Below are 27240 nucleotides of genomic sequence, written 5' to 3'. Positions count from 1 at the left end.
CCTCGGCCTATCCTCATCTGAAGATGTCTCAAAGTTCCCTGAAGAGGGGTATGGGATCAGTTCCTCAAAGCTAAACTGTCTTGCAGATGTAACTGTCTCAGGAGTCAAATCAGAAAGAGACTGAGAGGAAAGATCTTCAGTCTGAATGTCATCAACAGAGGTCCCCTCCCATAAATGTGGAAGCTGATCTTGGATACTCTGTATTGATGTTTCTTCTTTCAAATCCCTTGTGTCATTGGATGGGGAAGTTGACTCACATTCTTCTTTACTTTGAAGAATGTCAGTTGTAGAATCTTCCTCAAATAGATTAGCCATATTTTTTTTAGGTATGTTAGACAGACTCTTTGCAGCAACTTTGGGGAAAGACACTGAAGACAATGTCTCAGTAGCATTTTCACCCTTTTTGCTGGACTGCGATATGTCCAAAGAAACACTTGAGTTCTGTGATGGCTCCACTGCTTTACAAAATCTTTGGGGAGATTCTGTGATTGAAAGGGCCTCAGGAGGGGACACAGGACTATCTTTACGTCCACCAAGGCTTACTGGTACACTTGTTTCAGGGGTTTTTGTTAGATCTGGAGCACCTGAGACTAATTCAGGTTCATCTTGAATGGATGTCTGGAAATGTGCACACTCTGTGACTCCTGCATCTATGTGGCTAGTGTCATTTTCAAGCTGTATAACATTAAACATACTGACTCTTACAGTATCACTATCTTCTGTAGGATGTCGATCTTCAGGTGAAAGGTCTTCAAACTTGTAAATTTGATCAACTTCAGGGCTCTCATCACTTGATTCCGACAGAGGTGGGTCTAGTGTCTCTGGTCTAAACTTAAGTTTCATCTCCTCCAGATCTGACAGGAGCTGATCAAGCTGAGGGGACCCAGACCCTTGTGGTGTTGGAGTGGATTCGGAGGACATGATGATTTTATCATATGGATTATCTTGGGCTGTTTGACAGAGTGAATCTGGGGTCACTAAGCTTGGCTTAGCGAAGCCAGAATCTTCATTTTGTTTGGGGAATGACAGTTTTTCATGTTTTTCTTGTGGTGAGCTACTTTGACTTGTCAATAGGATTTCAGATTGTGTTTTACTTAGGTAAAAGTTACCTGGAACTGGGAATTCTAGTTTTTCAGGGGGAAGTGCGTTTGAATCATTTGCCAAGGGTGGCAGCTTGGCTGAAAAGACCTGACTCAGTCCTAAACCAATATCTTTTTGTTTTGAAGATTCTGAAAGATTTGTCTTGAAAGATGTAGTTGATACCTGCAAGAAATAATACAGTGGAGTAGGGAAAAAATTATAAACAAATATGATTTGTGATTACTTCAGGTGATGAAAGGTCAAATGAGTCAAATGAAGCATGCATTTATCAAGGACAGGTTCTGTTTTTATACACAGAAGCAGCATCTTAAATGAGGGAATTCATTTGTAGCATACTTGCATTTTGGCCATTCACTGTTGTATCTATACATGTTAATAACATTTCTGTAACAGACCACAAATGCAATTTTATATAACTGAAATGACTGCTTAAGATATTAAGACGTTTTTGAAATATTCTTGATAACAGCACATTTGGAGATATTGCATTAAGAACATCAGTGACAACACAGTATCATTAAAGCAGAGCACAAATGAAGTTGAATCAAATTCAGGATTTTGTTTAACATGAAGGTGGGCAAACATTGAATTTCCCATAAAAATGCTAAACCCACTAGTTTAAAGTCTTTTTCACAGTCAAACAATATCTTTCTGTTCTGCTGCAGGTCTGCCCCATCTCCCAAAAGGTAAATAATTCTGTTGTTACTGTAGAAACCACAGGCAAAAGACAAAAGTCTTCACTATCATTACTCAACATTGTCTCTGTGATCTGTTTCTAGGTTTGTTATAAAAACAATGTGAGCCTGCGCTTTACAAACAGGAAGGCAAGCATAACAGACAGTACATGCCTCTATCTGTGGCAAGCACATCACTTGGTTTAGACTTTTATGGCTGTTAAGCAAAGATCTAAATAGCACTATACAGCTTTGTGCATTTACAGTAGATGCAGAAAATGTATGGCACATAGACAAAATATAACTAAGGCACTTGAATCCTCTTATGCTTGATGCAGTCAAGTCAGGTAGTCTAAAGGTATCACTGGTTAGCTCTTTATCTGTGTAGCTTATGAGAATGTTTCATACCAGGGAAAGAAGCTCATGTCACTAAGACAGGGTCACTCTTTAATTTCCATTAGTTGTGCTTCACTGAAAGATCATTCCTTCTACTCTAATGAAAACATGCCACAGCAAGACAGTGAAGCCCTCATGGGAAAGCTTCAGGCAGGAGTTCCACATTCACACTTTTAGTATTGCCATACTCATTGCTTTCAAAAGCAACACTGCAATCATTGCTGAGCAATATTTTGTGCTGTCTTACCAACACCATGGAACTTTTGCTCTTGTCCTCACTCATGGATTTTCTTTTCATGTTCTTGGAAATCAAATCTTGGGGGTGTGTCACCTTTAATTGTGTTTCAGGGTCTGTCTTCATTTCACTGATTCTTTCTTATCTTGAGTGTGTTCATGGGAAACCTCCTCCAGCCAGACAGCATGATGAAATCCAAAATGTTGCATTACAGATGGAATGTGACTCAACTCATTGCAAAACTGGCTAATGCTATGTGATGTGACCTGATCTAGTCTAGGTCCTTTGTTGTCCAGGGAGGAAGCCTGACAAAAAAAGACTGGTCATTTGTGGTTGAGGAAGATGCTATGGGTCCCGTCTCACCTATTCTAGTTGGTGGCATCAGCATTTCAGGATATGTATCTGTTACTGTAAGATCAAGTAATGCAGAGTGGGATGGGGGGGGGGGGTCCTGTGATGGTTTGGATTCAGCTATGATGCTTTCAAAATGGCTAGATTTGGCTGAGCTATGTGGCTCTTCCATAGTGACTGCTAAATCTTCAAATTTGTTTTGATCACAAGCCTTCTCAGACCTTTTACCAGCTATATCTTCAAAGTAATTAACCTTATCACAGAAATATTGTTGGTCAAAGACAGGATCAAGTGTGTGTGCCATTAACCTCCCGGAGAGTGGCTGATATGCAAGTCTTTTGTCTGCATTAAAGGTGCCACCTGCAAGATTTTGCCTACATGGCAGCTGGTTTAAAACTTCATCTAAATCTCCTATTGATTCAAGAATTGGAGGCGTAGATGGTCTTAACGCAGCCAGCCAGCAATCAAGGAATGAATGTGAGTACTCATTGTCTGATGGCATACTGTTGAAGGACTCATGAAATTCACTGTGAAACACAATGGACTCGGGAGACTCTGGTCTAATCTCATCAAACAAAGTATAGAGACATGAATCAGAATAATGTTGCTCCAGCATAATGGAGTCTGATGAAATAGATCTATGTTCAGACAAATACATGTAATGACAAGGTTGAGAGTCGAAGTGACTAATTTGTGAGTCAGGAGAAAGGGCAATGAACTCATCAACTGAGGCAAGTGATTGCGGAGAAGGTGGCCTTGTATATGTGAATAAGAAGGTTGAATATAAAGAACTTCCATGATCTGAATGTAATATTTCAGGTGAAGATAGTGTATAGTCTGAAAGTAGAGGACTGTCATTAATCTGACATTCCTCTGCAAGCTTGTGGGGACTTGAGGATGTTGTGTCAATTGTTACAGACAGTGATATACAAATATTGCTTTGATATGTTGATGAAACAGAACCTGTAACCACAGTGTTTATTCTGCACAAATGGTTGCAATTCTGTAACATTTTTTTTTGTGGCGTATCATTAAAACTGCTTATCTGTTTTACTCGCGTACATTAAAAGGCTCTTATTTACCAAGAAGGACATTTTCCCTTATATAATGGATCATACACATGTGACATTAAGTTGTGAGGTAATGGCTCCAGTTTTTGTCTGTATTCCTTAGATAATGGTGTGGAAGAGATGGGTTGGCTGGGCAAAAGTGGAAACTGGGTGAGGTTTTTCTGTGATGCAGGAGACAAAGGTCGCTGCTCAACCAACACCACAGATTCGGGTGAGGACACTAGAAAGTCTGCCAAACAGTCCTGCAGGAGGGAAACTGACTGCGGGGACTCTGGCCTGGTCTCGTTAAACAAGGTTTCCAGACACAAATCAGTGCCCTCCCAGTCTGAAACTGATGATTCTGGTGTAAACGAACTGTGCCTCGACAAATCCACATCGTGGCCGATATGGGGGGATCTGAACTGAGGGACAGGTGAGTCAGGAGTTAGGGGCCTGAGTTCACTTTGAGACACCACCGACTTGGGAGAATGCGGCCTTAACTCGGTGGCCCAATGGTCCGTGGAGGTGTCAGCACACTCTGTGTCTGACAACACTGACGGAGACCAACAAGGTGTAGATTCAAACTGTTCACAGCTCAACAAAGCCTCTGCTTGTTTGTCATGCGTACAGCCCCGAACAACATCTGCATACGTTAGAGGTCTTTCAGCAGACGGTGGTTGGGATGCGGACACAGTTACTTTTGTGCCTTCAATCTGTGAAGTAAGCGAATCGGGCGAATCTGCTCTGTTGTCGTCAAACAACTCCTCGAGACAAAACGTGGAATACTCAACATCTGACAGTGTTGAAAGAGGTGACACTGGTCTACTCCCAGAGTACCGTAAGTAATAGTTACAATGTTGACTCGTCACCTGGCCAAATGTAATTTGAGGAGACAAAGGTGGCTGCTCAACCGATGCCACAGATTCTGGTGAGGACGCTCGAAAGTCTACCAACCAGTCCTGCAGGAGCAAAAAGTCAAAATCGGAAGACACGGATTCCGGTGACAAGGCTCTGCTACTAAACAACTTCTCAAGTTCAAAGTCTGACAAAACTGACTGCGGGGACTCTGGCCTGGTCTCGTTAAACAAGGTTTCCAGACACAAATCAGTGCCCTCCCAGTCTGAAACTGATGATTCTGGTGTAAACGACCTGTGCCTCGACAAATCCACATCGTGGCCGATGTGGGTGGATCTGAACTGGGGGACAGGTGAGTCAGGAGATAGGGGCCTGAGTTCACTTTGAGACACCACCGACTCGGGAGAATGCGGCCTTAACTCGGTGGCCCAATGGTCCGTGGAGGTGTCAGCGCACTCTGTGTCTGACAACACTGACGGAGACCAACAAGGTGTAGATTCAAACTGTTCACAGCTCAACAAAGCCTCTGCTTGTTTGTCATGCGTACAGCCCCGAACAACATCTGCATATGTTAGAGGTCTTTCAGCAGACGGTGGTTGGGATGCGGACACAGTTACTTTTGTGCCTTCAATCTGTGAAGTAAGCGAATTGGGCGAATCTGCTCTGTTGTCGTCAAACAACTCCTCGAGACAAAACGTGGAATACTCAACATCTGACAGTGTTGAAAGAGGTGACACTGGTCTACTCCCAGAGTACCGTAAGTAATAGTTACAATGTTGACTCGTCACCTGGCCAAATGTAATTTGAGGAGACAAAGGTGGCTGCTCAACCGATGCCACAGATTCTGGTGAGGACGCTCGAAAGTCTACCAACCAGTCCTGCAGGAGCAAAAAGTCAAAATCGGAAGACACGGATTCCGGTGACAGGGCCCTGCTACTAAACAACTTCTCAAGTTCAAAGTCTGACAAAACTGACTGCGGGGACTCTGGCCTGGTCTCGTTAAACAAGGTTTCCAGACACAAATCAGTGCCCTCCCAGTCTGAAACTGATGATTCTGGTGTAAACGACCTGTGCCTCGACAAATCCACATCGTGGCCGATGTAGGTGGATCTGAACTGGGGGACAGGTGAGTCAGGAGATAGGGGCCTGAGTTCACTTTGAGACACCACCGACTCGGGAGAATGCGGCCTTAACTCGGTAGCCCAATGGTCCGTGGAGGTGTCAGCGCACTCTGTGTCTGACAACACTGACGGAGACCAACAAGGTGTAGATTCAAACTGTTCACAGCTCAACAAAGCCCCTGCTTGTTTGTCATGCGTACAGCCCCGAACAACATCTGCATACGTTAGAGGTCTTTCAGCAGACGGTGGTTGGGATGTGGACACAGTTACTTTTGTGCCTTCAATCTGTGAAGTAAGCGAATCGGGCGAATCTGCTCTGTTGTCGTCAAACAACTCCTCGAGACAAAACGTGGAATACTCAACATCTGACAGTGTTGAAAGAGGTGACACTGGTCTACTCCCAGAGTACCGTAAGTAATAGTTACAATGTTGACTCGTCACCTGGCCAAATGTAATTTGAGGAGACAAAGGTGGCTGCTCAACCGATGCCACAGATTCTGGTGAGGACGCTCGAAAGTCTACCAACCAGTCCTGCAGGAGCAAAAAGTCAAAATCGGAAGACACGGATTCCGGTGACAAGGCTCTGCTACTAAACAACTTCTCAAGTTCAAAGTCTGACAAAACTGACTGCGGGGACTCTGGCCTGGTCTCGTTAAACAAGGTTTCCAGACACAAATCAGTGCCCTCCCAGTCTGAAACTGATGATTCTGGTGTAAACGACCTGTGCCTCGACAAATCCACATCGTGGCCGATGTGGGTGGATCTGAACTGAGGGACAGGTGAGTCAGGAGAGAGGGGCCTGAGTTCACTTTGAGACACCACCGACTCGGGAGAATGCGGCCTTAACTCGGTAGCCCAATGGTCCGTGGAGGTGTCAGCGCACTCTGTGTCTGACAACACTGACGGAGACCAACAAGGTGTAGATTCAAACTGTTCACAGCTCAACAAAGCCTCTGCTTGTTTGTCATGCGTACAGCCCCGAACAACATCTGCATACGTTAGAGGTCTTTCAGCAGACGGTGGTTGGGATGCGGACACAGTTACTTTTGTGCCTTCAATCTGTGAAGTAAGCGAATCGGGCGAATCTGCTCTGTCGTCGTCAAACAACTCCTCGAGACAAAACGTGGAATACTCAACATCTGACAGTGTTGAAAGAGGTGACACTGGTCTACTCCCAGAGTACCGTAAGTAATAGTTACAATGTTGACTCGTCACCTGGCCAAATGTAATTTGAGGAGACAAAGGTGGCTGCTCAACCGATGCCACAGATTCTGGTGAGGACGCTCGAAAGTCTACCAACCAGTGCTGCAGGAGCAAAAAGTCAAAATCGGAAGACACGGATTCCGGTGACAGGGCCCTGCTACTAAACAACTTCTCAAGTTCAAAGTCTGACAAAACTGACTGCGGGGACTCTGGCCTGGTCTCGTTAAACAAGGTTTCCAGACACAAATCAGTGCCCTCCCAGTCTGAAACTGATGATTCTGGTGTAAACGACCTGTGCCTCGACAAATCCACATCGTGGCCGATGTAGGTGGATCTGAACTGGGGGACAGGTGAGTCAGGAGATAGGGGCCTGAGTTCACTTTGAGACACCACCGACTCGGGAGAATGCGGCCTTAACTCGGTAGCCCAATGGTCCGTGGAGGTGTCAGCGCACTCTGTGTCTGACAACATTGACGGAGACCAACAAGGTGTAGATTCAAACTGTTCACAGCTCAACAAAGCCTCTGCTTGTTTGTCATGCGTACAGCCCCGAACAACATCTGCATATGTTAGAGGTCTTTCAGCAGACGGTGGTTGGGATGCGGACACAGTTACTTTTGTGCCTTCAATCTGTGAAGTAAGCGAATCGGGCGAATCTGCTCTGTTGTCGTCAAACAACTCCTCGAGACAAAACGTGGAATACTCAACATCTGACAGTGTTGAAAGAGGTGACACTGGTCTACTCCCAGAGTACCGTAAGTAATAGTTACAATGTTGACTCGTCACCTGGCCAAATGTAATTTGAGGAGACAAAGGTGGCTGCTCAACCGATGCCACAGATTCTGGTGAGGACGCTCGAAAGTCTACCAACCAGTCCTGCAGGAGCAAAAAGTCAAAATCGGAAGACACGGATTCCGGTGACAAGGCTCTGCTACTAAACAACTTCTCAAGTTCAAAGTCTGACAAAACTGACTGCGGGGACTCTGGCCTGGTCTCGTTAAACAAGGTTTCCAGACACAAATCAGTGCCCTCCCAGTCTGAAACTGATGATTCTGGTGTAAACGACCTGTGCCTCGACAAATCCACATCGTGGCCGATGTGGGTGGATCTGAACTGAGGGACAGGTGAGTCAGGAGAGAGGGGCCTGAGTTCACTTTGAGACACCACCGACTCGGGAGAATGCGGCCTTAACTCGGTAGCCCAATGGTCCGTGGAGGTGTCAGCGCACTCTGTGTCTGACAACACTGACGGAGACCAACAAGGTGTAGATTCAAACTGTTCACAGCTCAACAAAGCCTCTGCTTGTTTGTCATGCGTACAGCCCCGAACAACATCTGCATACGTTAGAGGTCTTTCAGCAGACGGTGGTTGGGATGCGGACACAGTTACTTTTGTGCCTTCAATCTGTGAAGTAAGCGAATCGGGCGAATCTGCTCTGTCGTCGTCAAACAACTCCTCGAGACAAAACGTGGAATACTCAACATCTGACAGTGTTGAAAGAGGTGACACTGGTCTACTCCCAGAGTACCGTAAGTAATAGTTACAATGTTGACTCGTCACCTGGCCAAATGTAATTTGAGGAGACAAAGGTGGCTGCTCAACCGATGCCACAGATTCTGGTGAGGACGCTCGAAAGTCTACCAACCAGTGCTGCAGGAGCAAAAAGTCAAAATCGGAAGACACGGATTCCGGTGACAGGGCCCTGCTACTAAACAACTTCTCAAGTTCAAAGTCTGACAAAACTGACTGCGGGGACTCTGGCCTGGTCTCGTTAAACAAGGTTTCCAGACACAAATCAGTGCCCTCCCAGTCTGAAACTGATGATTCTGGTGTAAACGACCTGTGCCTCGACAAATCCACATCGTGGCCGATGTGGGTGGATCTGAACTGGGGGACAGGTGAGTCAGGAGATAGGGGCCTGAGTTCACTTTGAGACACCACCGACTCGGGAGAATGCGGCCTTAACTCGGTAGCCCAATGGTCCGTGGAGGTGTCAGCGCACTCTGTGTCTGACAACATTGACGGAGACCAACAAGGTGTAGATTCAAACTGTTCACAGCTCAACAAAGCCCCTGCTTGTTTGTCATGCGTACAGCCCCGAACAACATCTGCATATGTTAGAGGTCTTTCAGCAGACGGTGGTTGGGATGCGGACACAGTTACTTTTGTGCCTTCAATCTGTGAAGTAAGCGAATCGGGCGAATCTGCTCTGTCGTCGTCAAACAACTCCTCGAGACAAAACGTGGAATACTCAACATCTGACAGTGTTGAAAGAGGTGACACTGGTCTACTCCCAGAGTACCGTAAGTAATAGTTACAATGTTGACTCGTCACCTGGCCAAATGTAATTTGAGGAGACAAAGGTGGCTGCTCAACCGATGCCACAGATTCTGGTGAGGACGCTCGAAAGTCTACCAACCAGTCCTGCAGGAGCAAAAAGTCAAAATCGGAAGACACGGATTCCGGTGACAGGGCCCTGCTACTAAACAACTTCTCAAGTTCAAAGTCTGACAAAACTGACTGCGGGGACTCTGGCCTGGTCTCGTTAAACAAGGTTTCCAGACACAAATCAGTGCCCTCCCAGTCTGAAACTGATGATTCTGGTGTAAACGACCTGTGCCTCGACAAATCCACATCGTGGCCGATGTAGGTGGATCTGAACTGGGGGACAGGTGAGTCAGGAGATAGGGGCCTGAGTTCACTTTGAGACACCACCGACTCGGGAGAATGCGGCCTTAACTCGGTAGCCCAATGGTCCGTGGAGGTGTCAGCGCACTCTGTGTCTGACAACACTGACGGAGACCAACAAGGTGTAGATTCAAACTGTTCACAGCTCAACAAAGCCCCTGCTTGTTTGTCATGCGTACAGCCCCGAACAACATCTGCATATGTTAGAGGTCTTTCAGCAGACGGTGGTTGGGATGTGGACACAGTTACTTTTGTGCCTTCAATCTGTGAAGTAAGCGAATCGGGCGAATCTGCTCTGTTGTCGTCAAACAACTCCTCGAGACAAAACGTGGAATACTCAACATCTGACAGTGTTGAAAGAGGTGACACTGGTCTACTCCCAGAGTACCGTAAGTAATAGTTACAATGTTGACTCGTCACCTGGCCAAATGTAATTTGAGGAGACAAAGGTGGCTGCTCAACCGATGCCACAGATTCTGGTGAGGACGCTCGAAAGTCTACCAACCAGTCCTGCAGGAGCAAAAAGTCAAAATCGGAAGACACGGATTCCGGTGACAAGGCTCTGCTACTAAACAACTTCTCAAGTTCAAAGTCTGACAAAACTGACTGCGGGGACTCTGGCCTGGTCTCGTTAAACAAGGTTTCCAGACACAAATCAGTGCCCTCCCAGTCTGAAACTGATGATTCTGGTGTAAACGACCTGTGCCTCGACAAATCCACATCGTGGCCGATGTGGGTGGATCTGAACTGAGGGACAGGTGAGTCAGGAGAGAGGGGCCTGAGTTCACTTTGAGACACCACCGACTCGGGAGAATGCGGCCTTAACTCGGTAGCCCAATGGTCCGTGGAGGTGTCAGCGCACTCTGTGTCTGACAACACTGACGGAGACCAACAAGGTGTAGATTCAAACTGTTCACAGCTCAACAAAGCCTCTGCTTGTTTGTCATGCGTACAGCCCCGAACAACATCTGCATACGTTAGAGGTCTTTCAGCAGACGGTGGTTGGGATGTGGACACAGTTACTTTTGTGCCTTCAATCTGTGAAGTAAGCGAATCGGGCGAATCTGCTCTGTTGTCGTCAAACAACTCCTCGAGACAAAACGTGGAATACTCAACATCTGACAGTGTTGAAAGAGGTGACACTGGTCTACTCCCAGAGTACCGTAAGTAATAGTTACAATGTTGACTCGTCACCTGGCCAAATGTAATTTGAGGAGACAAAGGTGGCTGCTCAACCGATGCCACAGATTCTGGTGAGGACGCTCGAAAGTCTACCAACCAGTCCTGCAGGAGCAAAAAGTCAAAATCGGAAGACACGGATTCCGGTGACAAGGCTCTGCTACTAAACAACTTCTCAAGTTCAAAGTCTGACAAAACTGACTGCGGGGACTCTGGCCTGGTCTCGTTAAACAAGGTTTCCAGACACAAATCAGTGCCCTCCCAGTCTGAAACTGATGATTCTGGTGTAAACGACCTGTGCCTCGACAAATCCACATCGTGGCCGATGTGGGTGGATCTGAACTGAGGGACAGGTGAGTCAGGAGAGAGGGGCCTGAGTTCACTTTGAGACACCACCGACTCGGGAGAATGCGGCCTTAACTCGGTAGCCCAATGGTCCGTGGAGGTGTCAGCGCACTCTGTGTCTGACAACACTGACGGAGACCAACAAGGTGTAGATTCAAACTGTTCACAGCTCAACAAAGCCTCTGCTTGTTTGTCATGCGTACAGCCCCGAACAACATCTGCATACGTTAGAGGTCTTTCAGCAGACGGTGGTTGGGATGCGGACACAGTTACTTTTGTGCCTTCAATCTGTGAAGTAAGCGAATCGGGCGAATCTGCTCTGTTGTCGTCAAACAACTCCTCGAGACAAAACGTGGAATACTCAACATCTGACAGTGTTGAAAGAGGTGACACTGGTCTACTCCCAGAGTACCGTAAGTAATAGTTACAATGTTGACTCGTCACCTGGCCAAATGTAATTTGAGGAGACAAAGGTGGCTGCTCAACCGATGCCACAGATTCTGGTGAGGACGCTCGAAAGTCTACCAACCAGTCCTGCAGGAGCAAAAAGTCAAAATCGGAAGACACGGATTCCGGTGACAGGGCCCTGCTACTAAACAACTTCTCAAGTTCAAAGTCTGACAAAACTGACTGCGGGGACTCTGGCCTGGTCTCGTTAAACAAGGTTTCCAGACACAAATCAGTGCCCTCCCAGTCTGAAACTGATGATTCTGGTGTAAACGACCTGTGCCTCGACAAATCCACATCGTGGCCGATGTAGGTGGATCTGAACTGGGGGACAGGTGAGTCAGGAGATAGGGGCCTGAGTTCACTTTGAGACACCACCGACTCGGGAGAATGCGGCCTTAACTCGGTAGCCCAATGGTCCGTGGAGGTGTCAGCACACTCTGTGTCTGACAACATTGACGGAGACCAACAAGGTGTAGATTCAAACTGTTCACAGCTCAACAAAGCCCCTGCTTGTTTGTCATGCGTACAGCCCCGAACAACATCTGCATATGTTAGAGGTCTTTCAGCAGACGGTGGTTGGGATGCGGACACAGTTACTTTTGTGCCTTCAATCTGTGAAGTAAGCGAATCGGGCGAATCTGCTCTGTTGTCGTCAAACAACTCCTCGAGACAAAACGTGGAATACTCAACATCTGACAGTGTTGAAAGAGGTGACACTGGTCTACTCCCAGAGTACCGTAAGTAATAGTTACAATGTTGACTCGTCACCTGGCCAAATGTAATTTGAGGAGACAAAGGTGGCTGCTCAACCGATGCCACAGATTCTGGTGAGGACGCTCGAAAGTCTACCAACCAGTCCTGCAGGAGCAAAAAGTCAAAATCGGAAGACACGGATTCCGGTGACAAGGCTCTGCTACTAAACAACTTCTCAAGTTCAAAGTCTGACAAAACTGACTGCGGGGACTCTGGCCTGGTCTCGTTAAACAAGGTTTCCAGACACAAATCAGTGCCCTCCCAGTCTGAAACTGATGATTCTGGTGTAAACGACCTGTGCCTCGACAAATCCACATCGTGGCCGATGTGGGTGGATCTGAACTGAGGGACAGGTGAGTCAGGAGAGAGGGGCCTGAGTTCACTTTGAGACACCACCGACTCGGGAGAATGCGGCCTTAACTCGGTAGCCCAATGGTCCGTGGAGGTGTCAGCGCACTCTGTGTCTGACAACACTGACGGAGACCAACAAGGTGTAGATTCAAACTGTTCACAGCTCAACAAAGCCTCTGCTTGTTTGTCATGCGTACAGCCCCGAACAACATCTGCATACGTTAGAGGTCTTTCAGCAGACGGTGGTTGGGATGCGGACACAGTTACTTTTGTGCCTTCAATCTGTGAAGTAAGCGAATCGGGCGAATCTGCTCTGTCGTCGTCAAACAACTCCTCGAGACAAAACGTGGAATACTCAACATCTGACAGTGTTGAAAGAGGTGACACTGGTCTACTCCCAGAGTACCGTAAGTAATAGTTACAATGTTGACTCGTCACCTGGCCAAATGTAATTTGAGGAGACAAAGGTGGCTGCTCAACCGATGCCACAGATTCTGGTGAGGACGCTCGAAAGTCTACCAACCAGTCCTGCAGGAGCAAAAAGTCAAAATCGGAAGACACGGATTCCGGTGACAGGGCCCTGCTACTAAACAACTTCTCAAGTTCAAAGTCTGACAAAACTGACTGCGGGGACTCTGGCCTGGTCTCGTTAAACAAGGTTTCCAGACACAAATCAGTGCCCTCCCAGTCTGAAACTGATGATTCTGGTGTAAACGACCTGTGCCTCGACAAATCCACATCGTGGCCGATGTAGGTGGATCTGAACTGGGGGACAGGTGAGTCAGGAGATAGGGGCCTGAGTTCACTTTGAGACACCACCGACTCGGGAGAATGCGGCCTTAACTCGGTAGCCCAATGGTCCGTGGAGGTGTCAGCGCACTCTGTGTCTGACAACATTGACGGAGACCAACAAGGTGTAGATTCAAACTGTTCACAGCTCAACAAAGCCCCTGCTTGTTTGTCATGCGTACAGCCCCGAACAACATCTGCATATGTTAGAGGTCTTTCAGCAGACGGTGGTTGGGATGCGGACACAGTTACTTTTGTGCCTTCAATCTGTGAAGTAAGCGAATCGGGCGAATCTGCTCTGTTGTCGTCAAACAACTCCTCGAGACAAAACGTGGAATACTCAACATCTGACAGTGTTGAAAGAGGTGACACTGGTCTACTCCCAGAGTACCGTAAGTAATAGTTACAATGTTGACTCGTCACCTGGCCAAATGTAATTTGAGGAGACAAAGGTGGCTGCTCAACCGATGCCACAGATTCTGGTGAGGACGCTCGAAAGTCTACCAACCAGTCCTGCAGGAGCAAAAAGTCAAAATCGGAAGACACGGATTCCGGTGACAAGGCTCTGCTACTAAACAACTTCTCAAGTTCAAAGTCTGACAAAACTGACTGCGGGGACTCTGGCCTGGTCTCGTTAAACAAGGTTTCCAGACACAAATCAGTGCCCTCCCAGTCTGAAACTGATGATTCTGGTGTAAACGACCTGTGCCTCGACAAATCCACATCGTGGCCGATGTGGGTGGATCTGAACTGAGGGACAGGTGAGTCAGGAGAGAGGGGCCTGAGTTCACTTTGAGACACCACCGACTCGGGAGAATGCGGCCTTAACTCGGTGGCCCAATGGTCCGTGGAGGTGTCAGCGCACTCTGTGTCTGACAACACTGACGGAGACCAACAAGGTGTAGATTCAAACTGTTCACAGCTCAACAAAGCCCCTGCTTGTTTGTCATGCGTACAGCCCCGAACAACATCTGCATATGTTAGAGGTCTTTCAGCAGACGGTGGTTGGGATGCGGACACAGTTACTTTTGTGCCTTCAATCTGTGAAGTAAGCGAATCGGGCGAATCTGCTCTGTTGTCGTCAAACAACTCCTCGAGACAAAACGTGGAATACTCAACATCTGACAGTGTTGAAAGAGGTGACACTGGTCTACTCCCAGAGTACCGTAAGTAATAGTTACAATGTTGACTCGTCACTTGGCCAAATGTAATTTGAGGAGACAAAGGTGGCTGCTCAACCGATGCCAGAGATTCTGGTGAGGACGCTCGAAAGTCTACCAACCAGTCCTGCAGGAGCAAAAAGTCAAAATCGGAAGAGACGGATTCCGGTGACAGGGCCCTGCTACTAAACAACTTCTCAAGTTCAAAGTCTGACAAAACTGACTGCGGGGACTCTGGCCTGGTCTCGTTAAACAAGGTTTCCAGACACAAATCAGTGCCCTCCCAGTCTGAAACTGATGATTCTGGTGTAAACGACCTGTGCCTCGACAAATCCACATCGTGGCCGATGTGGGTGGATCTGAACTGGGGGACAGGTGAGTCAGGAGATAGGGGCCTGAGTTCACTTTGAGACACCACCGACTCGGGAGAATGCGGCCTTAACTCGGTGGCCCAATGGTCCGTGGAGGTGTCAGCGCACTCTGTGTCTGACAACACTGACGGAGACCAACAAGGTGTAGATTCAAACTGTTCACAGCTCAACAAAGCCTCTGCTTGTTTGTCATGCGTACAGCCCCGAACAACATCTGCATATGTTAGAGGTCTTTCAGCAGACGGTGGTTGGGATGTGGACACAGTTACTTTTGTGCCTTCAATCTGTGAAGTAAGCGAATCGGGCGAATCTGCTCTGTTGTCGTCAAACAACTCCTCGAGACAAAACGTGGAATACTCAACATCTGACAGTGTTGAAAGAGGTGACACTGGTCTACTCCCAGAGTACCGTAAGTAATAGTTACAATGTTGACTCGTCACCTGGCCAAATGTAATTTGAGGAGACAAAGGTGGCTGCTCAACCGATGCCACAGATTCTGGTGAGGACGCTCGAAAGTCTACCAACCAGTCCTGCAGGAGCAAAAAGTCAAAATCGGAAGACACGGATTCCGGTGACAAGGCTCTGCTACTAAACAACTTCTCAAGTTCAAAGTCTGACAAAACTGACTGCGGGGACTCTGGCCTGGTCTCGTTAAACAAGGTTTCCAGACACAAATCAGTGCCCTCCCAGTCTGAAACTGATGATTCTGGTGTAAACGACCTGTGCCTCGACAAATCCACATCGTGGCCGATGTGGGTGGATCTGAACTGAGGGACAGGTGAGTCAGGAGAGAGGGGCCTGAGTTCACTTTGAGACACCACCGACTCGGGAGAATGCGGCCTTAACTCGGTAGCCCAATGGTCCGTGGAGGTGTCAGCGCACTCTGTGTCTGACAACACTGACGGAGACCAACAAGGTGTAGATTCAAACTGTTCACAGCTCAACAAAGCCTCTGCTTGTTTGTCATGCGTACAGCCCCGAACAACATCTGCATACGTTAGAGGTCTTTCAGCAGACGGTGGTTGGGATGCGGACACAGTTACTTTTGTGCCTTCAATCTGTGAAGTAAGCGAATCGGGCGAATCTGCTCTGTCGTCGTCAAACAACTCCTTGAGACAAAACGTGGAATACTCAACATCTGACAGTGTTGAAAGAGGTGACACTGGTCTACTCCCAGAGTACCGTAAGTAATAGTTACAATGTTGACTCGTCACCTGGCCAAATGTAATTTGAGGAGACAAAGGTGGCTGCTCAACCGATGCCACAGATTCTGGTGAGGACGCTCGAAAGTCTACCAACCAGTCCTGCAGGAGCAAAAAGTCAAAATCGGAAGACACGGATTCCGGTGACAGGGCCCTGCTACTAAACAACTTCTCAAGTTCAAAGTCTGACAAAACTGACTGCGGGGACTCTGGCCTGGTCTCGTTAAACAAGGTTTCCAGACACAAATCAGTGCCCTCCCAGTCTGAAACTGATGATTCTGGTGTAAACGACCTGTGCCTCGACAAATCCACATCGTGGCCGATGTAGGTGGATCTGAACTGGGGGACAGGTGAGTCAGGAGATAGGGGCCTGAGTTCACTTTGAGACACCACCGACTCGGGAGAATGCGGCCTTAACTCGGTAGCCCAATGGTCCGTGGAGGTGTCAGCGCACTCTGTGTCTGACAACATTGACGGAGACCAACAAGGTGTAGATTCAAACTGTTCACAGCTCAACAAAGCCCCTGCTTGTTTGTCATGCGTACAGCCCCGAACAACATCTGCATATGTTAGAGGTCTTTCAGCAGACGGTGGTTGGGATGCGGACACAGTTACTTTTGTGCCTTCAATCTGTGAAGTAAGCGAATCGGGCGAATCTGCTCTGTTGTCGTCAAACAACTCCTCGAGACAAAACGTGGAATACTCAACATCTGACAGTGTTGAAAGAGGTGACACTGGTCTACTCCCAGAGTACCGTAAGTAATAGTTACAATGTTGACTCGTCACCTGGCCAAATGTAATTTGAGGAGACAAAGGTGGCTGCTCAACCGATGCCACAGATTCTGGTGAGGACGCTCGAAAGTCTACCAACCAGTCCTGCAGGAGCAAAAAGTCAAAATCGGAAGACACGGATTCCGGTGACAAGGCTCTGCTACTAAACAACTTCTCAAGTTCAAAGTCTGACAAAACTGACTGCGGGGACTCTGGCCTGGTCTCGTTAAACAAGGTTTCCAGACACAAATCAGTGCCCTCCCAGTCTGAAACTGATGATTCTGGTGTAAACGACCTGTGCCTCGACAAATCCACATCGTGGCCGATGTGGGTGGATCTGAACTGAGGGACAGGTGAGTCAGGAGAGAGGGGCCTGAGTTCACTTTGAGACACCACCGACTCGGGAGAATGCGGCCTTAACTCGGTGGCCCAATGGTCCGTGGAGGTGTCAGCGCACTCTGTGTCTGACAACACTGACGGAGACCAACAAGGTGTAGATTCAAACTGTTCACAGCTCAACAAAGCCCCTGCTTGTTTGTCATGCGTACAGCCCCGAACAACATCTGCATATGTTAGAGGTCTTTCAGCAGACGGTGGTTGGGATGCGGACACAGTTACTTTTGTGCCTTCAATCTGTGAAGTAAGCGAATCGGGCGAATCTGCTCTGTTGTCGTCAAACAACTCCTCGAGACAAAACGTGGAATACTCAACATCTGACAGTGTTGAAAGAGGTGACACTGGTCTACTCCCAGAGTACCGTAAGTAATAGTTACAATGTTGACTCGTCACTTGGCCAAATGTAATTTGAGGAGACAAAGGTGGCTGCTCAACCGATGCCAGAGATTCTGGTGAGGACGCTCGAAAGTCTACCAACCAGTCCTGCAGGAGCAAAAAGTCAAAATCGGAAGAGACGGATTCCGGTGACAGGGCCCTGCTACTAAACAACTTCTCAAGTTCAAAGTCTGACAAAACTGACTGCGGGGACTCTGGCCTGGTCTCGTTAAACAAGGTTTCCAGACACAAATCAGTGCCCTCCCAGTCTGAAACTGATGATTCTGGTGTAAACGACCTGTGCCTCGACAAATCCACATCGTGGCCGATGTGGGTGGATCTGAACTGGGGGACAGGTGAGTCAGGAGATAGGGGCCTGAGTTCACTTTGAGACACCACCGACTCGGGAGAATGCGGCCTTAACTCGGTGGCCCAATGGTCCGTGGAGGTGTCAGCGCACTCTGTGTCTGACAACACTGACGGAGACCAACAAGGTGTAGATTCAAACTGTTCACAGCTCAACAAAGCCTCTGCTTGTTTGTCATGCGTACAGCCCCGAACAACATCTGCATACGTTAGAGGTCTTTCAGCAGACGGTGGTTGGGATGCGGACACAGTTACTTTTGTGCCTTCAATCTGTGAAGTAAGCGAATCGGGCGAATCTGCTCTGTTGTCGTCAAACAACTCCTCGAGACAAAACGTGGAATACTCAACATCTGACAGTGTTGAAAGAGGTGACACTGGACTACTCCCAGAGTACCGTAAGTAATAGTTACAATGTTGACTCGTCACCTGGCCAAATGTAATTTGAGGAGACAAAGGTGGCTGCTCAACCGATGCCACAGATTCTGGTGAGGACGCTCGAAAGTCTACCAACCAGTCCTGTAGGAGCAAAAAGTCAAAATCGGAAGACACGGATTCCGGTGACAAGGCTCTGCTACTAAACAACTTCTCAAGTTCAAAGTCTGACAAAACTGACTGCGGGGACTCTGGCCTGGTCTCGTTAAACAAGGTTTCCAGACACAAATCAGTGCCCTCCCAGTCTGAAACTGATGATTCTGGTGTAAACGACCTGTGCCTCGACAAATCCACATCGTGGCCGATGTGGGTGGATCTGAACTGGGGGACAGGTGAGTCAGGAGATAGGGGCCTGAGTTCACTTTGAGACACCACCGACTCGGGAGAATGCGGCCTTAACTCGGTGGCCCAATGGTCCGTGGAGGTGTCAGCGCACTCTGTGTCTGACAACACTGACGGAGACCAACAAGGTGTAGATTCAAACTGTTCACAGCTCAACAAAGCCTCTGCTTGTTTGTCATGCGTACAGCCCCGAACAACATCTGCATACGTTAGAGGTCTTTCAGCAGACGGTGGTTGGGATGCGGACACAGTTACTTTTGTGCCTTCAATCTGTGAAGTAAGCGAATTGGGCGAATCTGCTCTGTTGTCGCCAAACAACTCCTCGAGACAAAACGTGGAATACTCAACATCTGACAGTGTTGAAAGAGGTGACACTGGTCTACTCCCAGAGTACCGTAAGTAATAGTTACAATGTTGACTCGTCACCTGGCCAAATGTAATTTGAGGAGACAAAGGTGGCTGCTCAACCGATGCCACAGATTCTGGTGAGGACGCTCGAAAGTCTACCAACCAGTCCTGCAGGAGCAAAAAGTCAAAATCGGAAGACACGGATTCCGGTGACAGGGCCCTGCTACTAAACAACTTCTCAAGTTCAAAGTCTGACAAAACTGACTGCGGGGACTCTGGCCTGGTCTCGTTAAACAAGGTTTCCAGACACAAATCAGTGCCCTCCCAGTCTGAAACTGATGATTCTGGTGTAAACGACCTGTGCCTCGACAAATCCACATCGTGGCCGATGTGGGTGGATCTGAACTGGGGGACAGGTGAGTCAGGAGATAGGGGCCTGAGTTCACTTTGAGACACCACCGACTCGGGAGAATGCGGCCTTAACTCGGTGGCCCAATGGTCCGTGGAGGTGTCAGCGCACTCTGTGTCTGACAACACTGACGGAGACCAACAAGGTGTAGATTCAAACTGTTCACAGCTCAACAAAGCCTCTGCTTGTTTGTCATGCGTACAGCCCCGAACAACATCTGCATACGTTAGAGGTCTTTCAGCAGACAGTGGTTGGGATGCGGACACAGTTACTTTTGTGCCGTCAATCTGTGAAGTAAGCGAATCGGGCGAATCTGCTCTGTTGTCGTCAAACAACTCCTCGAGACAAAACGTGGAATACTCAACATCTGACAGTGTTGAAAGAGGTGACACTGGTCTACTCCCAGAGTACCGTAAGTAATAGTTACAATGTTGACTCGTCACCTGGCCAAATGTAATTTGAGGAGACAAAGGTGGCTGCTCAACCGATGCCACAGATTCTGGTGAGGACGCTCGAAAGTCTACCAACCAGTCCTGCAGGAGCAAAAAGTCAAAATCGGAAGACACGGATTCCGGTGACAAGGCTCTGCTACTAAACAACTTCTCAAGTTCAAAGTCTGACAAAACTGACTGCGGGGACTCTGGCCTGGTCTCGTTAAACAAGGTTTCCAGACACAAATCAGTGCCCTCCCAGTCTGAAACTGATGATTCTGGTGTAAACGACCTGTGCCTCGACAAATCCACATCGTGGCCGATGTGGGTGGATCTGAACTGGGGGACAGGTGAGTCAGGAGATAGGGGCCTGAGTTCACTTTGAGACACCACCGACTCGGGAGAATGCGGCCTTAACTCGGTGGCCCAATGGTCCGTGGAGGTGTCAGCGCACTCTGTGTCTGACAACACTGACGGAGACCAACAAGGTGTAGATTCAAACTGTTCACAGCTCAACAAAGCCTCTGCTTGTTTGTCATGCGTACAGCCCCGAACAACATCTGCATACGTTAGAGGTCTTTCAGCAGACGGTGGTTGGGATGCGGACACAGTTACTTTTGTGCCTTCAATCTGTGAAGTAAGCGAATTGGGCGAATCTGCTCTGTTGTCGCCAAACAACTCCTCGAGACAAAACGTGGAATACTCAACATCTGACAGTGTTGAAAGAGGTGACACTGGTCTACTCCCAGAGTACCGTAAGTAATAGTTACAATGTTGACTCGTCACCTGGGCAAATGTAATTTGAGGAGACAAAGGTGGCTGCTCAACCGATGCCACAGATTCTGGTGAGGACGCTCGAAAGTCTACCAACCAGTCCTGCAGGAGCAAAAAGTCAAAATCGGAAGACACGGATTCCGGTGACAAGGCTCTGCTACTAAACAACTTCTCAAGTTCAAAGTCTGACAAAACTGACTGCGGGGACTCTGGCCTGGTCTCGTTAAACAAGGTTTCCAGACACAAATCAGTGCCCTCCCAGTCTGAAACTGATGATTCTGGTGTAAACGACCTGTGCCTCGACAAATCCACATCGTGGCCGATGTGGGTGGATCTGAACTGAGGGACAGGTGAGTCAGGAGATAGGGGCCTTAGTTCACTTTGAGACACCACCGACTCGGGAGAATGCGGCCTTAACTCGGTAGCCCAATGGTCCGTGGAGGTGTCAGCGCACTCTGTGTCTGACAACACTGACGGAGACCAACAAGGTGTAGATTCAAACTGTTCACAGCTCAACAAAGCCTCTGCTTGTTTGTCATGCGTACAGCCCCGAACAACATCTGCATACGTTAGAGGTCTTTCAGCAGACAGTGGTTGGGATGCGGACACAGTTACTTTTGTGCCGTCAATCTGTGAAGTAAGCGAATCGGGCGAATCTGCTCTGTTGTCGTCAAACAACTCCTCGAGACAAAACGTGGAATACTCAACATCTGACAGTGTTGAAAGAGGTGACACTGGTCGACTCCCAGAGTACCCTAAGTAATAGTTACAATGTTGACTCGTCACTTGGCCAAATGTAATTTGAGGAGACAAAGGTGGCTGCTCAACCGATGCCACAGATTCTGGTGAGGACGCTCGAAAGTCTACCAACCAGTCCTGCAGGAGCAAGAAGTCAAAATTGGAAGACACGGATTCCGGTGACAGGGCCCTGCTACTAAACAACTTCTCAAGTTCAAAGTCTGACAAAACTGACTGCGGGGACTCTGGCCTGGTCTCGTTAAACAAGGTTTCCAGACACAAATCAGTGCCCTCCCAGTCTGAAACTGATGATTCTGGTGTAAACGACCTGTGCCTCGACAAATCCACATCATGGCCGATGTGGGTGGATCTGAACTGAGGGACAGGTGAGTCAGGAGATAGGGGCCTGAGTTCACTTTGAGACACCACCGACTCGGGAGAATGCGGCCTTAACTCGGTGGCCCAATGGTCCGTGGAGGTGTCAGCGCACTCTGTGTCTGACAACACTGACGGAGACCAACAAGGTGTAGATTCAAACTGTTCACAGCTCAACAAAGCCTCTGCTTGTTTGTCATGCGTACAGCCCCGAACAACATCTGCATACGTTAGAGGTCTTTCAGCAGACGGTGGTTGGGATGCGGACACAGTTACTTTTGTGCCTTCAATCTGTGAAGTAAGCGAATCGGGCGAATCTGCTCTGTTGTCGTCAAACAACTCCTCGAGACAAAACGTGGAATACTCAACATCTGACAGTGTTGAAAGAGGTGACACTGGTCTACTCCCAGAGTACCGTAAGTAATAGTTACAATGTTGACTCGTCACCTGGCCAAATGTAATTTGAGGAGACAAAGGTGGCTGCTCAACCGATGCCACAGATTCTGGTGAGGACGCTCGAAAGTCTACCAACCAGTCCTGCAGGAGCAAAAAGTCAAAATCGGACGACACGGATTCTGGTGACAGGGCCCTGCTACTAATGTCTGCCAAAGCTGCTAATATTGGAGAATCCTGTATTGTTTCATCATATTGTTTTTCAAGGAAGATATTATTATATAATGTTCCATAACAGTCCAATATATCCATGCTTGATATATTGGACTGTGGACTTAATTTGGTCTTTCCACCTTCAAATATTTTATAATTGCACTCTGTGTTTGAAGTTTCAAGAAAGGAACTTTTTGATGTTGGAGTCATTTCATTTGTAAACTCTAAAATGTATCTCGGCCTTTCCACCAACTTGAAGACAATTGGTTTGGATAATGATCCATTTCCGAATAGTTGGGAAGTTTCCACTGATTGTTCCTGATGTTTCTGATATGAGTAAGTCTTTCTTCTCAATGAGTCTTTCAGCCAATCCAAACTTGGGGACTTTCTCATTTCTTTGTTGTTTGTGGTGTGTTGTGTCATGTTTGTTGGATCATTATTTGACTGGCCTGGTGATGGTATGTATTCATGGGATTGTGGTTCCAATTTAGAAAACCAGTAATCAAGATAAGATTGATTATTTTCCCCCACTGTTTCTGGGGCTTCAGATAACAGTGACCCTACTTGAAAGAATTGTTTGTTTTTACTTGAACAGCTTGAATCTTCACTATGGATACTTTTGTCATCTGAATGTGTATGATACATTGCATTAGAAACAACCTTTTGTTCATCTGTTTCTCTTGTTCTTTTTTCATCCCACCATTCATCAAGAGGAGATGAAAGAACATTCATAGAATACTGCTCATAATCATAATCAAATTGCATATGTTTGTACTGTGAACCTGACAAACATAGTGGGCAATAACCATTTGATGTGAGCAATTCCTGACTGTCAGGGGAACTGTGATTTGAATCAACATATTCTGGTGTCAAGGGCCTGCCCTGACCCATTTCCTCACTACAGACTGTTTTGCACAGGGTTGACATCTTTGCTGGTGAAGGCAGACTTCCTCCTGAATATTGTAAATAATAATCACAATATTGATTCATAAGTTGAGCACGGACAGGTTCTGAGAGCAAGAGTTCGAGAAATGAAAAACTGCACTGAGAAGTCTGAGATTCTGGTGTAGATGGTAGACAATCATTATCATCAGATCCATGTCCATGAATAGATATAATTGGATCAGTTGAAGATGCTCTTTTATCAGGATTAACATCTTTATGTAAAAATTTATCATACTCAATATCTGATGTCCCAGGTGAAAATGCTCTGAACTCTCCCTTTATCTCCACACCTTCACTCAGTTGATGATAGTTAGGGGACTGAGAGTCAAGAGGCAATGGTCTATACTCATTCCAAGATTCAAGGGATTCAGAAATTACAGCAGCGGAGAAATCTTTCAAACCACTAAGTGGTTCAGGCTTATCTGTGTGTGACTGATGGGGGTGTAATATATGTTCAGTGAAATAAATTGTACCTTCATATGTACTACATGCATCAGACAATGGAGACAGTGCCCGGCTATCATCCAATATACTGTAAAAGTCTGAGAATAAGACCCCTTTGTCCCCCCGAGGAGAGTCAGGTGACATTGCCCTATAATCACTAATTGACATTACAGATTCTGGGGATGACATTCTAGGTATGGAGTCATTAAATATCCATGCCTCTGCCGGGAAGAGATCCCTTTCATTGACAGGTGAAAGTGAACCACAATGCTTCTCAGATTCTAAAGAATCAGGGGTCAAAGGGCTATACTCTCTAAAAGTTAAAGGTAATGCCACATCTTGTTCAGGTGATTGTGGCGTGAGATTGGTGATAGGCAGGAAAAGGCTGGAAGAGGCAATCTTTGGCTCAGAGAAGTAGGATGTCTTTTCCCTGACTATGACATGGTCATTATCTGAACTAACAGAACAGCAAGTATGGTACCTATCAGTTGAGTCACAAGCCATGTGAGCTGGGTCATTGGTTGTCAGACTGTGTGGCAATATGGTCTTTGGTACCCTCATTTTGAATGGTTTCACCATGCTGTACTTAGCGGTTGCAGTTGACTGGACATCAACACTATCATCGATGAAGGGCATGTTATTTGGGTACCCATCACTGTGTACTTGAGGTTTTGTCTTTTCTTCCTTGTTTGACTTGAAGAGTTGGAAGCTTGTGTCCACACATGAAACTGGCGGAATCTTGTCATGACCATACGGTACTTTTAAGAATTGGGCTGTGACCTCACCACACTTCTGAGAGAGCCTGTGGTTTTGATCTACACATGTGTCTGTGGCATCTTCAGTCATGGCCAGAGTTGCTTGATGATCCTCTGGTGGCAATGCTAACAGGCTTGGATTAGAGATTCTTTTGACAATGGTTTTAGCTGACTCTGTATCGCCAAGCTGTAGTGAGTAGCTAAACTCATTATAAAGTTCACTAAAGTCAGTCTCAGCTTGGTCTGACTCTGATAGACTCAGACTAAAGTCTCTGACAGATATAGATGATGATAACTTCAGAATTTCAGGTGACTGCTCTTGCCCATTGTCACAACCAAAGTGCTTCAATGGTAAGGTTTGGCTGAAATCATCTTTGACTTGGCCCTCAGTGTCACCTTGGAACAGCCTGATGAAATGAACTTCAACACTGCAGCAACTTTTCTGGTCTTTCACTTTAGAGTCATAAGCCTTAATTGTTTGGCTTCCCAATGCTGCTTCTTTTGAAGTGGGAAGCGTACTTACTTGCTCATCCGAGTTGTTGTAACATGTAGGTTCAGGTGTAATTACATCCTCAGAGGTCCACAGGTTAGGGTTCAATTCACTGTAAAACAAAAAGAACGCTAGTCACAAAATATGACTTTGCATGAACATGTTAAATCAAGGCCCTAATCTAAAAAGATTAAAAGAGGAACACCCACAAACAATGGGTGTAAGGCAAATAACTGCACCTGCTATGTTCTATGTAAGTGTCAGCATGTGGCATTGTTCTATTTCCTACCATTATCATGCTGGGAAATATTGACCTCCAGAAAGACAGTAGTTTTGACTACTTGATTATGTCTTTATGTCTGTATGACATGTCTGTTGTGTGCTATGGATCTCAATTGAAGTTGGACAAATGAAGTGACTCCACATTACATTGTTTATACATCTTGCAGATTCAGGAATCATTACATCATCATGAATAACTTACTGTGGGATCTCAAGCTCCTCCAACAGGTCCCCATGCATGCTTTCTGAGTGGGTATGTCCAACAGGCTCTGCCCAGGAAGGAATATCCAGTAGGGAAGCAACTGAGAGGTCCTCTTCAGAAACAGCTGGGGGTGGTCTGCGATCTGACTCCACCCTTCTCACGACTCTGGGGCTGTCTGTATCCTCTTGCACTGAAGATAGGGCTACTGATACTGAAAAACACACACGATGAATAGGAATGCAAGAAAACACAAATAGAAATTCAAAATTGCTGAATTGAGTGTTTAAAAGTGTTGCTACCTTCACTGTGGTCCAGTGTCTTCTCTATCTCTGCATAGGTTCTAGACGTTTGCTCTTGAACTGACTTGTTCATCTGGGTTTCAATAAGATGGACGATGTCCATTCGGTTGATCTTGGTTAGTCTCTTAATCAGACAGTCCTCTGTGGAAGAATGTGAGATTACACTGAATCTGCAATATGAATATAGGTCTACTATATACACAAATCAACCAATAGATTCAAAACCAAAGATAAAATGCATTCATTGAACAGGGTGTGCTCACACAATTACCCTAAGTGTATCAATGTAAAAAAGATAGTAAAGTCTTCACTATTTTCAAACAATTATGAAACATTCACAAGATTTGAAGTACTGCATTGACAATTATGAGTAAAATGTAAATTGAAATCTTTTAGACTAAAATGGTACCTGTGGCATGTTTACCTTCCCGCTCAACCCAGCGCTGCAACAAGGCATGGCTCTGCTCTTGGAGGGAATTAGGATTCTCTGTTCTCACTAATTGAATATCATCCTCACTGAATTCCAGTTCTCTTGCCAGCTCTGGGGTTATAGATAACAAAACAAGGGATAAAAAATGTAAAAGAATTCAGAATCATATTTTTTGTGCTTTGCTGCTAGATAGTCCTTTATAGCATTTTCAGCAATCCCCCAGTTCTGCTTACAAATATATCAGTTTGAATTCAAATTAAGTAAACCACATATTGCTTTTCTTGAAAATGCATACTATTAAATAATTTGAAATTTAGATTTAAAACAGAAATTAATTATATTATTTGACAGCTTACCTGTCCAGCTGAAGCCAAGAAGATCTGCAATGATAGCCAGTGTCTCTTCTTTCCTGTCAGCATCATCCTGCCAATCCACTAAAGAATGCCGCCAAAGCCAAACATTAAATTTTCATATCATGGCCTGCAGTTCAAGGTGTAAATTACATCTCAAAGTAAATTTTTTATAACACTGCAGGTACCAGTAACGTAAAATATTATCTATAAGTGTAGATGTATAATATTATTTTCTGAGGACACTATGTTATGGGCTGTAATACTCTGAAATTAATCATGGATCTGTGATGGTGGCTTGGATGATGACATAAATCAACATAAACTGGAATTTATGGACTATGATTATTTGGTCACAATTTCAATCATTAATGTAAGCAATGGTATTAATGTGCTGATTAAGCAAA

The 27240-nt window shown here is 46.5% G+C and overlaps 1 protein-coding gene across 10 annotated transcripts in view; it reads right to left on the bottom strand.

The window, feature by feature from the left end:
- The window catches only part of ank2a (ankyrin 2a, neuronal), an 86962-nt gene that overhangs the window by 6156 nt on the left and 53566 nt on the right, over positions 1-27240 (bottom strand). For all 10 annotated transcript variants that reach the window (XM_071503949.1, XM_071503957.1, XM_071503951.1 and 7 more), the window contains 5 exons: positions 26840-26917; positions 26463-26594; positions 26054-26194; positions 25755-25965; positions 25304-25382 (listed from right to left, as the gene is read on the bottom strand). In XM_071503949.1, the coding sequence (XP_071360050.1) occupies positions 25304-25382; positions 25755-25965; positions 26054-26194; positions 26463-26594; positions 26840-26917 (641 nt within the window). The remainder of the gene's footprint in view (positions 1-25303; positions 25383-25754; positions 25966-26053; positions 26195-26462; positions 26595-26839; positions 26918-27240) is intronic.

The sequence above is a fragment of the Trachinotus anak genome, unplaced genomic scaffold (genome assembly GCF_046630095.1).
Source record: "Trachinotus anak isolate AG129_WGS33_773 ecotype Australia unplaced genomic scaffold, CSIRO_AGI_Tana_v1 ptg000019l, whole genome shotgun sequence".
NCBI lineage: Eukaryota > Metazoa > Chordata > Actinopteri > Carangiformes > Carangidae > Trachinotus > Trachinotus anak.
Note: the sequence above shows the minus strand (reverse complement) of the source record. Positions and strands in the feature narration are given on the sequence as shown.